General features: G+C 49.0%; 1 protein-coding gene across 3 annotated transcripts in view; it reads left to right on the forward strand.

The window, feature by feature from the left end:
* Nucleotides 1–18,011, forward strand: part of LOC126537604 (condensin-2 complex subunit H2-like) — a 92,846-nt gene extending 74,835 nt beyond the window's left edge. For all 3 annotated transcript variants that reach the window (XM_055074392.2, XM_050184753.3, XM_055074393.2), the window contains 2 exons: nucleotides 701–871; nucleotides 14,453–18,011. In XM_055074392.2, the coding sequence (XP_054930367.1) occupies nucleotides 701–871; nucleotides 14,453–14,683 (402 nt within the window). In that variant the 3' untranslated portion in view covers nucleotides 14,684–18,011. The remainder of the gene's footprint in view (nucleotides 1–700; nucleotides 872–14,452) is intronic.
* Nucleotides 18,012–18,232: the final 221 nt, after the last annotated feature.

Consider the following 18,232-nt stretch of genomic DNA (forward strand, 5'->3'; position numbering starts at 1 on the left):
CCGAGAGGATTAGGACATGTCTTCGTCCAAGCAGATGTGCTTTTCACTACAGTGTGCACATCCCCAGCATCTACTCGTCAACCACGATGTAGCCGGCATGTTTGATGCAAGTATGTGGGCCACAGTATGATTGCTTTTTACCCTTGACGACAGTGTTAGCATTGCATGCCTTGCACTTGAATAAAAATTTAACCAACGGACTCACCACAGTGGCTGAAAATGTGCGGTTGCTATCTTTGTGATTACCGCAAGTAGGAATTGCACAGTCTTGAAGCCATGTGCCTGATGCAGTGCCGTGCATCATGCTAACTTCAGTAAAAAAGCATGAAGTGTTCTCGCCATTTTTGTGCAATTGCTGCTGACGGCTGTGGAGATGCAGTCCACTGATTTATTTCGGTGGAACGCCAGGCTTGCCCATGCCGCTTTTGCTCAATTGCAGTGCTCTGCGCTGGCCATGCTTTGGCGGTTGTGTGAATTAACTGGCGCATGGTCGAATATGTCTCAATTGACAAGAATGATCCCATTTTCTTATCTAGCAGGGGTCAATCTTGTGAGATGTTATTGTAATTGTCTTGCATTGTCGCCAAGTTCAGTAGTGTTGGCTGTCCATCTATCATGTAAGCCAATACAAGCGAAAGCTCTGTAATAGCGCACGTACCTAGGTCTATTTTCTATACTATGTTGGTCGTCTTGTTTGCAGGCCAACAACTACAATGTGGAGCTCAATACAGACGGTGTGATGGAGGAGGGCATGGATACACTGCAACTCACGTTGCTTTCGCGGAAGCAGCACTTCCATGAGCTTGAAGAGTTTGGTGACAACAATGTCAGCTTGACAAACTCATCCGAGCCAGCGAGGAAAGGGAAGCAGGTAGGTGTTGATTGCAGGAAGTTATAATTGGACTGTAGCCAAGGTTGTTTTAGTAAGTTGTGCTGCAAACATGATGGTGAGAAGAAGGCCCAACACTTTTTGTGAAAGATGTGAAATATTTTGCTACAGAAGATAGATTGTGTCTCATAAACCTCTCAAGTGAGAGCTCTCTAGGCATTACCATTATGTCCTGTGGACTGTTATGAACCCTCGTGAAATCCTGCTCAAGAGGACTACACGTGCAGCAGCACGTGTTTTGTACCCATGCACAACAGAAAGGAGAGAAGGTGCTTCTTCCCCCCGATGGAAATGCCTAAGCTAAGTGTACAGCAACAGAATGTTGCCGCTGCTGTGCCCTTGCAGCCTTCTTATTGCAATAGAAATTATACGGACATTTGAGGCACATTAGCGTGGTTGCCATAGGTGTTGTCATGCTGTCATGGTATCAAGGAATGTGTGTGGCCCACACCTTGGGGGTTAGCAGGTCTCCAGAGACAGGCAGTGTGTTTGGCTGCAAAAGCAACAAAGCCAAGTGGACGCGCGGTCAAGGTGTGCTCAGTCGGCTCTGCCGGAGCCAACGCGGCGTTCTGGCTTTCGCTGCCGGTATGAGCACTGTGTGCACTACAATTGCGTTCCTGTCGAGCAGCTATGGTGTACTATACACTGGTAGTCTGAGCGGAATAGACAGTAAACACCGAGGCAAATCTAATCCTTTCTTGGCTTTTCCTACGATCTCATCTCATGCACCACCATGACGTGATGCCTGCAGTGCTGTTGGTGGTGCTTCTCATCGCCACAGCTTTTTGAGATGCCTTCAGTGCAATGATCAAGGTGCATTCACGCTGCCAGTGCCGTTGTGATGCCGTCCCGCTGACTGTGAATGAGCAATTTGCATGTGGCAGGTTAGAGGGTATCCAGCAACGTGAAGTGCGCTCGGCTGCCAAAATGACTAAGTGAAGTGGGCTCACTGTCAATGCTGCGCTCAGTCACCTTGGTGGCGAAGCAAGGGCAGCATTCTGCCTTCCACTGCTGGCATGCACATTATAGGCACTCCAACGTTGCTGTTGAGCTGCTGTGTGTATGTTATGGTCTCGACAGTAAATGTTTCCCGTCAGTCTCGTCTCTTGCAGCAACGAGGCGCAGTGCCTGCTATGCCACTGGTGGCACACATAACGCCAGCATTGTGTGCTGCATTGAACCATGTTGCACCCTTGTATAGTTGGGACACCGTTCACATTTTTATTGCCACACACTAACATGTTCTTATTATGACCAACCATAACAGGAGACAAAAATACGCAAGACAAGGATAGCCTTACTTTCCTTGTAATTTGAACTGCGATATTGTGTTGATGCAGAACAAGGCCTATCATTACACCAAGCTTTCATATTGGCATGACTATAAGATCACGTGGCGATCACAGTGGTAACATCCTCTGCCTCATGATGGCACCACTGTCATATTTGTGAGCAGTGAAAAGGCGGTTATGGTATCGTCAGACATAGATACCTTTGAAATAAAGCAGAGAAAGAGAAAGGTGTAGTGCTAATTCAGAATATCAGTGATGCTACCACTGCTCCAATTGTGCTGAACTGTGTCAAGAGGCGAACCCTGCTCCATCCTGCCACATTTCAGCAAAATATGATAAATCTGCGCCCACGCTGTGCCAAAAGGGTCGCTCACACTTTCATAAATGGAAGTAAGTCCTCAAGCTCTGTTTTACCGCACCATCGAAAGTGGCATGGTGTGGACCAGCAACTGCATTAGCTCCGCAGTGGACCGAGTCAAGCCTCTCCAGTCAAGCCTGGATCATACCACTGTTCTGTGGGCTGTTGTCCATATTCAATACCTTCCACCCTGGCAACAGGACAGCCTTGCCTTTCAGGTAGCAGCGAGTGATCGTGCTGGTGCTGAGCCAGACCCCACTCTTGTCTCCTGTATGACCAATGTAAAACGGTGACCGAAGTTTCGGACACTGTATGGTGTCAATAGAATTTTGACCATCTGGGCTAAATAACGTGCACCTAATGCACGGTACACGGGCATTTTTTTCTTGCATTTCGCTCCCATCGAAATTTGGCCGCCGCGGCCGGGATTCCATCCCGCGCCCTTGGGCTTAGCAGCGCAACGCCAAAGCCACTACACCACCATGGCAATAGACCAATACAATGCACCACAATACTGCAATGCCCCTTACTTGGTTGTTATGCAAGTGTGCAGCTGGCATCGATGTTTTCAAGAGAGAGCTACGCAGTCTCTAAGGGAGCGCTTGTGTATGCATAGTTTCCTTTAACAATAGCACACTGCATGGGTCATTAAGAGTATGAAAAGCAAGAGCAGCTGTGAGTAACAGCCCCCCGTCGTATCCAAGGGGCTCCTGAAATCACCGGTAGCTCACATCATCCACTTTTTCTCAGCCAGTGATTCTTCGCCGTGAATATGTGAAATGCCTTTTTGAGAATGAGTGAAACAACAAAAAAAGCGAGCAGCGCGTGCAGGAACTGGGGGCGAAAATTCCACGGAACCTGCATCAGTGCAGAGGCCGTTGTGTCATTGCAGTGTGACTACAAAATTGTTCGACTTGTCTGCCTACGACAACTCTACTCTCACTGACATGGCTGCCAGCACTGCACAGCATTCACAGGAAGTCCACAGTCTAATATCGGTGCCGTGTCGCCCTAGTTCAACCATGTCTAAACACATCTAAATTGTTATAAACTGCCAAAGCGAGCCTACGACACTGGTGATTGTAGCCTTTTCATCTTCAGTGGTGCCCCTAACAGAAGCTTCCATCCCTATAGCAAATGTGACCTGAAGTTTAATGACCAGTAGAAAAGTATCAAAGGACTGCGCCCAAACTCGTTGCCATTTCCTGCTGCAGGCAGCACGAAGTCATCATCATGTTTCTGGTGGCATCGTAGGCCTTGTATTGTTATGGGGTTAAAAACAGTCAGACATATATTTACAGGATATTTACAATAATTATAGCAGCTGACAATGTTGTAGACAGCGTGCGAAGTTCACAGCGTCATCTTCTTCCGACCAAGATTAAAACATCTTCTTCGTCAGCGTGTCAAATGACCCCCGGCGGCTGAAGCACCGGCTCGGTGCTGGTTATGAGACGGGTGAGTGATACAACTTTAAACGCGCGACGTAGACCATGTCGGAGCGATGCTGAGCCACGGTTTGCTCAAGAGGGGCTATTTCGTATGTGACGTCAGTTACTTGACGCAAGACACGGTAAGGGCTGGAGTAGCGTGAAAGTAACTTCTCCGAGAGGCCAACGCGTCGCGACGGGCAACCTAAGGAGAGCCAGGGCACCCGGTGTGTAATGGGCGTCACCATGGCGGGCGTCATATAAGCGCCACTGATTGTCCTGCAACTACACAAGTCGACGTCGGGCAATATGGCGTTCTTCTTGTGCTTTGAGTATGGCTTCACGGGCGTACTTGGATGTGGAATTCAGACTACCAGGCAGAACGGTGTCGAAAGGTAGCGTAGGGTCGCGGCCAAACAAGAGGAAGAATGGAGAGAAGCCTGCGGTATCATGGCGAGACAAATTATAGGCGAAAGTAACGAACAGCAGCGCAACATCCCAGTCGCGATGGTCAACGGAGACATACAGGGACAGCATGTCAGTAAGAGCGCGGTTAAGGTGCTCGGTTAGACCGTTCGTTTGTGGATGGTAAGCAGTAGCAAGTTTGTGTTAGTCGCGCACGAGTGTAGAATGTCATTGACAACTTTAGAAAGAAAGTAGCGACCTCGGTCGGTGAGGAGCTGTCGAGGGGCGCCGTAGTGAAGGATGACGTTCTCTAGGTGGAAGTCGGCGACATCGGTTGCACAGCTTGTTGGAAGAGCCTGTGTGATTGCATATCGGGTGGCGTAGTCTGTTGCTACAGCAATCCACTTGTTTCCCGAAGCAGACGTAGGAAAAGGGCCCAAAAGATTAACACCTACACGGAAGAATGGTTCTGATGGTACGTCAAGTAGTTGAAGGCGACCAGCAGGGAGTGTGGTCGGCTTTTTGCGTTGTTGACAAAGGTCACACGTAGCCATAACGGCAAATGTCACGGTACAGACCAGGCGAAAAGAAGCGCCGACGAATGCGGTCATAAGTCCGTGACACGCCAAGGTGACCTGCAGTCGGTACATCATGAAGCTGGGCGAGAACAGTCTGACGCAGATCCTGAGTCACGACGAAGAGTCGGTCAGGGCCGTCCGGGCGCATGTTAGAGCGGTACAATATACCATCATGAAGTTCAAACATGCGAAGGAAAGGATCGGGCGTCGTTGAAGTGAGCCGTTGAATAAGGTGTTGCAAGGAGGCGTCCCAACGTTGTTCGGCTCTAATATCGCGAAAAGCAGCCAGAGAGAGAACGGTGACAGGTATGCCGGCCGCAGAAACGTCAGGAGGGTCGACAGGATGGCGCGGCAAGCAGTCCGCATCTTGATGTAACCGGCCGGTCTTGTATACAACGGAATAGTTGTATTCTTGGAGGCGCAGAGCCCAGCGGCCAAGGCGCCCTGAAGGATCTTTGAGGGACGAAAGCCAACACAGAGCGTGGTGATCAGTGACGACTCTGAATTGACGGCTGTACAAATAGGGGCGAAATTTACCCACTGCCCAAACAATAGCCAGTGTTAGAATCGCACCGCTGGCACGAGTTGTTGGAATCTCAGTGCTGACGCCCGTTGTTGCAATCGGGTCGCAAGCCCCAAGGGTAGCGTTGGCCTGGCGGCCTGGGGCACTGAAAGCATCCGAAGGTCCCGGCAAAGCATGAGTCAACTGGTAACAGAACAACTTGTTTATTCTAACATCGCAAAAGAGCGGGTGGTCAGGTCGACCGAAGTGGAGAGACGGGAGAGCACGTAACTCAACAGCAGAAATCGGAGCCTCTCTCTCGGCGTCCGGGGGCAGCTGCTCTTATACTCTCGGAGTCGAGGGCAAGAGGAAGGCCTCGTGACGAGACCACGTGACGGCGGGGCACGGACACGCTGAGAGACATGTTGAGATGAGTGTAGTGACGCATCCGCCGAACCGGCGCCGCTCAGACCTCCTCGCTTCACACTTGGGGAGCTCCTCTCCCCGGCTGCCGCGCTTTGACAAGCGTGGGCACACACACACACACACACACACACACACACACACACGAAGACACGTGGCACTGAAACACGCCTGGACGCGCTTGGCAGGGAGGTGTATCGGCGGCGCTGAACGGGCCAAAATGTCCGCCGCTTTGAACGAAGCCCCGGCGTCCGTTGCATCCGCGCCGGCTATACCGCGCGTCGTAGGCGAAACGTAACAGACCGCCCCGCCGGGGGAGGGAGATCCCGATGGACAGGGGACTGCGTCCGCTGTCCGGAAGGATGTCGCTCGATGATGCTCATAACCGAAGTCGGGCGTCCTTCGGCGTTTCTTGAGCGCAGCGCACAGAGAAGGCCTCGTTCTCTCGTTCAGGTTCACACAGGACACTGCAAAGTGACTTCGGGAGAGTTGACATTTTTGTTCTCGTTCCCGGCAAGCGTTAGAACTACGCCGAAACTCAACCGCTCAGTCAGCAAGCACGGCACAACCCTCACTAAGCCCTGCCAGGCTCTTTCCCCTTTTATACTACTGCCTAGTTCCTTACAGTAGTTTAGCAGCACTCAGAACGCGTCCACAAATCGGAAAATTGCACTAGAAAGCACATCATCACTTTGAAACACTACACAAAAGCAATATGTTAAAAATCCTGCCTCAGGAAGAAAAACATCAGTAACAAACAATTTTGAGGCTGATTCCCACGTTAGGGGCTTCGACTTAAGCCATCGGCGTTACCGTTGAGACTCCCCTTTTTGTAACGCACCTCAAAGGAATACTGTTGCAAAGCGAGGCTCCAGCGCAGGAGGCGGCCATTTGTGGAAGAGATAGTCTGCAGCCATTGGAGAGGGCAGTGATCCGTATCGAAGCATGCGAAGCGGAGAACGCAGCGAGCGACCGTACACTAGCTCAGCTGGCGAAAACCCCGTAGCCGCATGCGGTGCGGTCCTTAATGCAAACATCACCCCAGGCAGACACAGCTCCCAGTCAGTTTGATGTTCAAAACACAATGCTCTCAACACGCGCTTCATGACTGAGTGGAGCTTCTCAACGGAATTCGACTGGGGGTGGTGCACTGAGCTGTGTAACAGCTTTACCCCGCACCTTTCGAGAAAGGCTGTCGTCAAAGCGCTAGTAAACACTGTGCCCTGATCTGATTGGATTTCCGCAGGAAAACCAACTCGCGCAAATATGGACAGTAGTGCATTGACTATCTCAACTGAGCTGAGTTCTTTAAGCGGCACTGCTTCAGGGAACTTTGTCGCTGGGCAGATCACAGTCAAAATGTGTCTGTACCCCGTGGTTGTTACCGGCAGAGGTCCCACTGTATCAATAACGAGCCGTCTAAAAGGCTCCGTAATGATAGGTACCAACTTCAACGGTGCCCTCGATTTGTCCCCTGGTTTGCCCACCCGCTGACAGGTGTCACATGTCTTCACAAAGTGGTCTGCGTCCCGAAAACACCCTGGCCAATAGTACTCTTGCAAGAGACGGTCCTTAGTTTTCTTAACTCCTAGGTGTCCGGACCACGAACCCCCATGCGACAAGCGCAACAGATCCTGACGATAGCATTGAGGCACGATCAGCTGATCGAACTCCACTCCCCTGCGGTCTAGATACTTCCGGTACAGGACCCCACCTCTTTCCACAAAGCGAGCATTTTTCTTGGCGATACCTTCCTTGACAATGCAGCGTATGTTTTCTAGGCTGCCATCCTTCTTTTGCTCGGCTATCAAAGCCGACCGGCTGACTTTTAGCAACCTATTAAGTCCGTCTGACGTAGGCGCGATGAGCAAATCTGCAGATAGCTCTTATAACTTTCCCGCATCGGGAATTTCCTCTCCAGTATCTGGTGCCTTTAACGCTACAGGCTCAATTTTATTCAGTTCGGGCGTGCTCTGAATATCAGCTTGCTGCGCCTCTGACCCTTTCTCATCGTTCGACAACGTCGGCCCCGCAACTACCGCCTTTGCAGCGAGCTCCCGAACCTTTGATCTGGTTAAGGCCTGAACGCTAGCCTCACCAAACAAAAGCCCCTTCTCGCGCAGGAGGTGATCGGACCTGTTCGAAAATAGGTACGGGTACTGGGGGGGCAGCATAGATGACACTGCGGCCTCGGTCTCAAGCGCTCCGAAAGGTCCTTCAATAAGCACTTTTGCTACGGGCAGACACACGCTATGAGCTTCCACGGCTTGCTTGATCCATGCGCACTCGCCCGTGAACATATCGGGTTCTACGTAAGAGGGGTGAACTACATCCATTGTAGCTGCGGAATCGCGAAGCACTCGGCACTCTTTCCCGTTCACGAGGAGGTCTCGCATGTAAGGCTCGAGAAGCTTCATGTTCTCGTCAGTGCTGCATAACGACAAAAACACAACTTTTGTTTTTGTTTCTGGACACTGCGCCGAAAAGTGACCCGGCTTCTGACACGTATAACACACGCGCGCTTGCCTCATCTCGAACCGTTTTCTGCGTTCGGCTTCGGCTGCCGCCGTCTCCTTACGTTCGGTCGGACTGCTTTCACTCGCATCCGAACTACGTGTGTCCCCCTTTGCTCTCATGGGTGTGAACTTCGGCCTCTCAAACTTGGAGCCAAATTCACCCTTTTGACCGTCCTTAGCTCCGCGAGCCCGACGCGTCACAAACTCCTCGGCTAGCTCAGCGGCTTTAGCCACTGTACTAACGTCTGGCCTATCCAAGACCCAGTACCGCACGTTCTCAGGTAACCGACTATAAAACTGTTCTAGCCCGAAACACTGCAGAACTTTCTCGTGGTCACCAAACGCTTTCTCTTCTTTGAGCCACTCCTGCATGTTTGACATAAGCCTGTAGGCAAACTCTGTATATGACTCACTTTTACCTTTCTCATTTTCCCGAAACTTCCGACGGAACGCCTCCGCTGACAGCCTGTACTTTTTTAGCAGACTCGATTTCACTTTGTCGAAATCCTCTGCCTCCTCTCTATTCAAGCGAGCGACTACGTCGGCCGCCTCGCCGGGTAACAAAGTGAGCAAGCGCTGTGGCCACGTTTCCCGAGAGAACCCCTGCTTCTCGCACGTTCGCTCAAAGTTAACCAGGAACAAACCAATGTCCTCTCCAAGCTTAAACGGCCGCATCAGGTCAGTCATTTTGAACAATACTCGTTCTCCTGCACCGTGTGCCTGACTTCCATTACGAGCGCGTTCCATCTTTAACTCGAGACGCTTCATTTCCAAAGCGTGTTGACGGTCGCGCTCTCTTTCTTTCTCTTGTTGCTCTCGTTCTATCTGTTCTTTACGTTCACGCTCTTGTCTTGTTGCCGTCTCCCTCTCCTCAATGGTCTCAAGGCATTCCGACAGCTCGTCATCCTCAGCTTCTAACTCAAGAATAGCCCTTAGCAGTTCTGGTTTTCTGAGTTTGTCTGAGACATCCAGACCCAACTCTCTTGCAAGCTCCAGCAATTTCGGTTTGCGCAACGACTTCAAATCCATGGCTGCTCTGAATGCTGCTTTCTCTACTGCCTTCTATTGTCTTGCCGCAAACTAACCCGGCAGCAACGACAACCACAATTACCAGCTCTGTTTCTGACACTAACAAAAGCCTGGCAAAACTCAGAAGAAGAAAGTCCCGCACTCACCAAACCTCGCAGCCAAGAATTCAGCGCAGTCGTTCCGCTGCAGGGAACCAGTCATCACACAGGGCTCGTTGCACTGCTCCCGGATGGTCGTTGTGCTGCTCAGCATACAGTCAACCGCATATCTTCGCTGCTGGCCTCCGTTGTCGCGATCTCACCGCTACCAGCCAGTTGTTGCATATCGCACCGCTGGCACGAGTTGTTGGAATCTCAGTGCTGACGCCCGTTGTTGCAATCGGGTCGCAAGCCCCAAGGGTAGCGTTGGCCTGGCGGCCTGGGGCACTGGAAGCATCCGAAGGTCCCGGCAAAGCATGAGTCAACTGGTAACAGAACAACTTGTTTATTCTAACATCGCAAAAGAGCGGGCGGTCAGGTCGACCGAAGTGGAGAGCACGTAACTCAACAGCAGAAATCGGAGCCTCTCTCTCGGCGTCCGGGGGCAGCTGCTCTTATACTCTCGGAGTCGAGGGCAAGAGGAAGGCCTCGTGACGAGACCACGTGACGGCGGGGCACGGACACGCTGAGAGACATGTTGAGACGAGTGTAGTGACGCATCCGCCGAACCGGCGCCGCTCAGACCTCCTCGCTTCACACTTGGGGAGCTCCTCTCCCCGGCTGCCGCGCTTTGACAAGCGTGGGCACACACACACACACGCACACATGAAGACACGTGGCACTGAAACACGCCTGGACGCGCTTGGCAGGGAGGTGTATCGGCGGCGTTGAACGGGCCAAAATGTCCGCCGCTTTGAACGAAGCCCCGGCGTCCGTTGCATCTGCGCCGGCTATACCGCGCGTCGTAGGCGAAACGTAACACCAGACACTCGCACTCGGTGATGGAATAATTGCGCTCAGCAGAAGAAAGAAGGCGGCTGGCATAGGCAATAACACGTTCTCGCCCTTGTTGTTTCTGCGCCAAGATAGCTCCAATACCGTGGCCACTGGCATCGGTACGGACTTCTGTTGGAGCTGACGCATCAAAGTGAGCGAGAATGGGTGGGGACGTAAGCAGCGCAGTCAGCTCGGTGAAAGCACCAGCTTGCTCAGGGCCCCAAATGAATGCGGCGTCTTTCTTGAGGAGCCTATTGAGAGGGCGTGCAACGTTCGCAATATTTTGGACAAACCGATGGAAGTAGGAGCAAAGGCCCAAGAAGCTGCTAACATCCTTGGCACATGTTGGCACGGGCAAGTCTTTCACTGCCCGTATTTTATCGTGATCAGGGCGTACACCAGAAGAATCGACGAGGTGCCCAAGCACAGAAATTTCACGACCGAAGTGGCATTTGGACGAATTTAGTTGTAGCCCCGCCTGACGGAAAACAGATAGGATTGTCGATAGGTGTTCGAAGTGTGTCGCAAAAGTTGAAGAAAAAAAAATCACGTCGTCCAGGTAACAGAGGCAGGTGGACCACTTGAAACCATGTAGGAGGGCGTCCATCATTTGTTCAAATTTGGGCGGGGCATTACATAAGCTGAAAGGCATTACTTTGAACTGATACAGGCCATCGGGAGTAATAAAAGCTGTCTTCTCGCGGTCGTGTCATCGACGGCAATTGGCCAGTAGCCCGAGCGACGGTCGATGGACGAAAAGTATTTTGCTCCATGCAGGCAATCCAGGGCATCGTCAATGTGTGGTAGCGGATAGACGTCTTTCTTTGTTACCTTGTTTAGGTGTCGTTAATCGACACAACATCGCCAGCTGTTGTCCTTCTTTTTAACTAGTACAACAGGGGATGCCCATGGGCTGCAAGAAGGTTCGATGATGTCTCGAGAAAATATCTTGTCAACTTCATGTTGGATGATATGTCGCTCAGTAGGCGAGACACTGTAGGTTTGCCAATGGATCGGGCCTGCATCACTGGTGTTTATTCAATGTTTTACGACGGATGTTTGTCCTAGAGGCAACCTCCAAGGTTGAATATGTCCCAGTATGAGGCAAGGAGGCAACGTAGTTCTTGAGCACGCTGGGGCGGAAGGTTGGGAGCAATCATTTTTGTTAGGGCATTCAAGTCTGAAGGGACAGGGGGCGAAGCGAGAGTTGAACACAAGGAGCTGTCACAAGTTAAAGCCGAAATGTGGTAGTCTCTGGCTGGCATTATTTTCGCCAGGGATATTCCACGCTGGAGTACTTGTGTACAGAGTCCAAAGTTCACAAGCGGAAGGCAGGACGTGTTGTCCGAAATGGTAATGACGGTGTGAGGAAAAGCGACGTTATGCGAGAGCAGGACATCCGGATTAGGGGATACGATGTAGTCACCATCTGGTACAGGTGGAACAGCGGAGACACCTATCTAGGTGACGGCACGATGAGGGAGGCGAATATGCTCTGTGGAACATAGCCGTATCGGAGCACTATCGGGAGGCTCAATAGCAGCAGGTAGAGCGAGTTGCACAACACCAGCAGAACAGTGTATCAAAGCGGAATGTGTAGACAGAAAGTGAAGGCCCAGGATGAGGTCGTGAGGGCAGTGCTCTAGAACACAAAATTAAACAGATGTATGATGTGCGGCGACACTCAGGTGAGCCGGACAGATGCCTATAACGGCTGGTGTTCCACCGTCGGCGACTTGGACCACAGGTGGTGGGGCAGGAGTGAGGACTTTCTTGAGACAATTCCGAAGCTGAGCATTCATCACAGATACGTGCGCGCCAGTGTCAATCAGAGCCGTAACAGGTACACCATCCACGTTCACTTTGATGAGTCAGAAGAGGATTTTTGCGTCGGGTTGGATCATGCAACACTTTGGCTAAAGTTGATGTCCACTACAGTTGAATCGCAAATTTCTGTGTGATTGAACTGTGCACATTCTCCTGGTTGGTACTATTTTTTTCCTCCCTTCCCCCCCCCCCCCCCTACGTAAATAGATGAATGAGGTTTTACTGCATGTGCCGAATGTGGCACAAATTTCTGGATTCTGAATGAGAATCGGGCTGCCTTACAACAACACTGTAAGCTCCTTTCCTTGAGCGCTGGAATAATATTGGGCTCAGATGTTGATGATGGTATTGTCTAGTGATGAAGCAGATTCACTTAGGATCAGAATAGTGTTTAACTGAGCTAGTTGGTTCATAGCTAAGATGAGTTTTGAACAGCTGAACTAAAACAAAGAACTAGGGAAGTTGCAGTTGGATCAAGGAACTGAGCAATTGCTTTTGCAATTTTAATGTTGACTACTGGAAGATCATGCCACCTACAGATGCCCGACAGTCTTAAGTGACAGGCTGCAAGGCTGAGTGACGTGGGTTGCGCCCAAGAGATTTTAGTTGCCATCGGTGAGACAACGTTTAAGAAGCTGAAACAAAAGAACCACATCAAGACTTTGACAGATGAAGAAGAGGCAAGAAGACTGCCTGCCATCCTTCTGCATTTTCACAGTGCGAGTCGCTGGCTTTTTAGAAAGTTCACTAACATATAGAGCTTGAAAATTGCATTTTCAGCTCCAAAGGTGGCATTGACCATGTGCAGACGGGTGAACACCAAGGAAAGAGAAATATGCTAAAAGAACCACAAAAGAAGGTAGACGCAGTGCCAGCAAGCTGTCGTGTATCACATCCTCGTTATCATGTGGCTGTGCCTACATTGGGCAAACAAAATGATGCAGCCTCACTCAAGACAACAGCAACTTGTGGACACCGGGCAGTCCATTGCAGGAAATGTGCATGCCAAGCCCATTTTAATCGACTTAGCATTTCAACGAAAAGCGGCAGCAGGAAGAAAAAGACCTGGAAGTCCTGGATACCATTGAGATATCTAAGGAGTGGAGCACGTGCGTAGGCACGCCCTTGGTAGTTTTGACGACTAAAGAACGAGCATCTCGCCTGCAGGTGACGTGCAGTCACCTATTGTCTCCCTTTATGTGGTCAATACGAGGCACGGACAATACGATTTTTTTTTTTCCTTTTTGCGCGTATGCTACTATATGTGTAGCCGTAAGCATTAAATTAATTCAGTTGTTAATATACCAACGTACGTGTTTGTCCTCCTTAGTCCTTTGTTTTGTCAGTTCAGCTTTTCAAAACTCATCTCGTTTACCATGTTCAGTAGGTGTTATAGGGACTTAATAACCACAAAAGCCAACAGGCAGTGAAGCCAAGCAAAGCATAAGGCTAATTTGCTGTGGTTGAAATTGAAATGTGGAAAGTAGTAAGGAAAAGGGAAAATGAAAGTGGACGAAAAGATACCTTGTTGTTGAGAGACGAACCCACAACCTTCGCATTATGCATGTGTTGCACTACAAATTGCGATACTGCGATGGCCATCAATCTTTCCACTATTGTGGCTATTTATGTGCACTAAATCAAACCCCGAGTGTGTTAGCCAGTGTCACTCAGGGCCATTCAGGACGAGTTTGAAAAAATAAAAATAAAAAAGAGAATCTGTAAAGGTGACTTGCATCAGTACTGTGGTATATTGACGGTGGCTGAGAATGAGAATCACCAGTGTAACGGTCATGGTGCTGTACCGTGTCAACAGACCTGTTGGTGTGTACAGACTTGGATTGCTTGAAGAACTTATTAAACTAAATTATCATCTGCAGAAACCTCCAGGAACCTATTGGGGAAACACGTTGGTTGACCATTCACTCGAACTGTCATCTGCTAATGTTGATCTTCCTGTCCTCGTTATATTATTGTGTGAACCGTATGAGCTGCCGAGCCGCAGCACACTAAAGCAGGTTGATTGCCACCCCCCTCCCCTCCCCGCCTAACATGAAGCACAGCTGAAGATGGGCACGGGTAAAAAAGGACACCATGTGGGAAAAGAATTATTTTGTCTGCCTTGGTATCCTTTCTCGTTATACCGTGATGAACTGAGCAGCTACAGTTTCGCCTCAGTCATTGGCTGGCTAGTGAATAATGTTACTGCAACTGCTCCTCTTTTTCCAGGCCCGCAAGCGGCCACCAGCTGTCTCGTATCCAGAGGACCCCAGTGATGTGTTGCGTGAAAACCCTGTGGTTCCCGACCCTGACTTTTGCACTGACCCACGACTTCCTCGAACTGTGCGGACAACAGTGCGCGCCAAGTCAAGAATGCGTGCCCTTGCTGCGGTCACATCGCTAGCAGAAGACTCGTCTGAGGGTGAAAATGACGAGAATATGGCGACAGCTTTTGTGTAACTTGACTGGCTCCTTCTCGGTGGTGGCTACTGTGTGTGTGTGTGTATGTGTGTTAGTGCGTGCAAGCAACGTTCGGCATGACCTTCTCGCAAACGCATCATCTGCTCCCTTCCCTATAACGTTTCGGGCGTGGCACCACTGAAAGTTACATGCTCCCTTTTTTAAATCAAGTCGTTTATTGCACAAGAAAAATGGACAAAAGTGCTAGTAATTTATACCAAATTGGTTTTGCTAGTTTCTGCAAGGACAAGGGCTTTTTTGAATCTTTACAGCCTAAATCTTTTAAACTTTTACTTCGTTTACTTTTATTTTGTAGTACCATATGATCCTTGATCAGAGAGCAAGTGGGTGTAGCCGATAATCTAATTAACATGGAGAGAAAATAATGGCACTGGGCAGGTCATGTAATGCGCAGGTTAGATAACCGTTGGACCCTAAGGGTTACAGAATGGGTACCAAGAGAACAGAAGCTTGGTAGAGGACGGCAGAGGATTAGGTGGTGTGATCAAATTAGGAAATTCGCGAGTGCTAGTTGGAATCGGTTGGCGCAGGACAGGGGTAATTGGAGATCGCAGGGAGAGTCCTTTGTCCTTTAGTGGACATAAAATAGACGGATGATGGTGATGACTATGACCCTGAATTGTGTCGGGCTCAGGTGAGATGCTGCATTGCATACTCAGCCAAGCAGCCAATTGCCACCCGTCGTCACCTGTGCACGTACTTTAACCTGACACACCGCATGAATTGGTGATCACGTATGACTGGAGAATGACAGTCAGCTTTCTATTTGCTGTGTTCATGCCCTTCATGCATATTGCGAGACTTAAGGCCAGGTACCAGGCAGGTTAGGTAAGCCACCCTACATTTATAGGAAATTGGGCAGAGTCGTGGAGGTGGAGAAGCAGCCGAGATCGGCTGCCGCTCCAAGCAAGTGTACAGCATGCGCTCTCACCTGAGCCCTTGTTTTATGGCTTCTTAAATGTGCTTGTCTAGCTTTTATCTGCGTGTGTGATGCTCATCAAAAGCAGATTTTGGCATCGCGACAGTTCCCTCCGTCCCCAGTCTGGCTGTTCCTTGCGATGATGTGGGCAGGGCACTGCTCGTGCTGGTGAGTTAATGGCATAGAGCAGTTGCAATATTCCAGCGCAGGTCTGCTTTACAAGAGCTGGAGCTACAAGTACAGTGGGGGGGATCTTTTGGAGCCGGAGATGTTTTAGACATGAGCCTTTTTGCTTGTCTGTTTCACTTGCCAATCACCACACATACGTCATTGCCTCACCTCCTCATTGTTGTGCAAGCTGCTTACAGTTGGACTGAACGTAGAGCCGCCTTCACTTCATCTTCCCATGTTTTAAAATGTGTTTACCTGGAGCAGATGCTGCCTTGCATGTTTCATTAGTTCGTATGCTTCCCAAAGTACTTTCAGTGCACAAGAATTTTAGGTGTTGCCCTTTATTGCTTGAAATCTGCACCTTTTAGTGTTGGCATATTGCTGGACTTCTCACGGCAACACTGTCTGGCGTAGCTGCAACGGCCTTGTCTGCAAACAAACTTTTGATTGACAGGGGATTGAATACACATTTCTTAGATGCCTTTAGCCAACAGTGTACTGTGTGATTAGCATCTCTAAGCACCTTGTGTCTGAATTTGCAGTCCTGTGTTCAGAAGTGTCTCTGCCTGTCGGAAACCATGTATCTAAGGCGATTTGCACACATTGCGTGTTAAATGCATACATGAAGCAGCAGTCATAATAATTTCACTAACTTATTTTTTGGAAATTGTCTTATCAGTTTATGTTTGGTGGAAAATGGTGCCTATCAAAGGAAGTGCTTTCTTGATATGGTGTTGCTACATACATGAAAATGTTATTCACATTTAAAAATGAAATGGGACAATGCAGTCGTTGGAAAAAACAGAAGACTTCTGGTACTCTCATCATTCATGTGTTTTCGACAAACAGTGTGCAACAACGAACTGTGACAAAGAGACTGAATTCCTGTGTGAAGACTAAAATGTGATAAGAGTGTATGACAGCTTCCACTACTGAAAGTGCAAATATGAAGGGAGAGAGATTTTTCAGTTGTATGTTTCATAATGCACGAGCTGTGAACATTTAGTGGTGCCACTGTGCAAAGCTTTGCTCTGGTATGTTGCGCACGCTAATTAGCTGCTCTGATGCATTTTAATAAGTTTGTTTTTTATTCATGCAAAGCGCAAGCACTTTAACAGAAGTTTGGTGACGGCAAGGCAGATGCTGAATATAAAGATGTGTGCTTGATAGAAAGGAAGACTGCAGTGCCTTACCAATTAAAATGCGGCAGGAAAAAAAAGAGCGCCAACTGATCACCATTGCAGTCTGGTTTTCCTCTTCCTCTCACAATCCTTATCCCGCAAGTCTTGTGACAAATTACCAAAAACTCTTGCTGTCATCACATCTGTTTGTAGGCACTGATCTGTCAAGCATTTCCATAGCTATTGTACAGCTTGTGTAGCAGTATTTTTTGTCTCTTTCCATACTATGTCTCTGGAAGGAATTTTCAAGTTGTGACGTTTCGGAAGATGTAGCCACGCTGCCATTTCTTTGGCCGGTTTCATGGGCCCTTATGTGCACAAAAGGGCGTTACGATGTTCAGTGGTTAATGGTGACGGACATCTGCGTCATTTCAGCCTGTGCTGAGGTCGAAAAAGAATGCACGCTTAGTCAGAAATTTAAGCATATGGCATGGCTTAACACACCTTGGAGGAGGAGCAAAAAAACAACTAAAAAATGTTGAATGCTCAATTTAGGTGCGGTGGAGAGGCAACGGACCGCACATTGTTGCTTTAATGTTGCTAACTGGAATGTTAAGATTTCGCCTTAAGAGTGTCAGTGTTGCTTTTCTCAGCAGGCTGTACTGTTGTCCCGCCTGCAGAGGGGGAAAGTTGAGGCACGGGCGTTTGTACTTCTGGGACACTGCAGGTGCCTGTGTGCACAGCCTACTGCAGTTCTATGTATGTAGAGCCATTGTAAATAGTGTAAAAAGGTAACCAAAGCATCGGCAAAACACCCCAGCTGCCAACTGGGGCATGCTACATTTTATTTTTTTGCTGAATCCTGTACAGTATAATATGACCATATTTGGAAAAGCATCGCATGTAGAGTTCACTGTTTTCAGACTAATATCATTCATTGAGATTGCCTTTTCTACCCATGTTTTTTTTTTTTTTTTTTAAACATAGAAAGCTTGTATTGTGTACCCATTTGATGAACAACTGATGCATAATTTAAGTGAGAAGAAAAAGAAAGTGTGGCGATATTTTGAAGAAATTAAATGCTTATTGGACTGGTTTCCTGCCTGTTGTAATGCCAGTGGGTATTTGCTTGTGGAAAAATGCATGCACGGAATGGGTGTAGAACTAAGACATGAGATCATGCTAAAGTATTTCACAAAAGCTTACAGCTCTCTGGCATTTACCAGTTATCAGCATTGCTTGATGCAGTCAAAAGAACCTTGCAAGATCACAAAACTTGCTGTATAACATGTTCACTGCAACATGGATCACTGCAGT

The sequence above is a fragment of the Dermacentor andersoni genome, chromosome 4 (genome assembly GCF_023375885.2).
Source record: "Dermacentor andersoni chromosome 4, qqDerAnde1_hic_scaffold, whole genome shotgun sequence".
Classification (NCBI taxonomy): Eukaryota; Metazoa; Arthropoda; class Arachnida; order Ixodida; family Ixodidae; genus Dermacentor; species Dermacentor andersoni.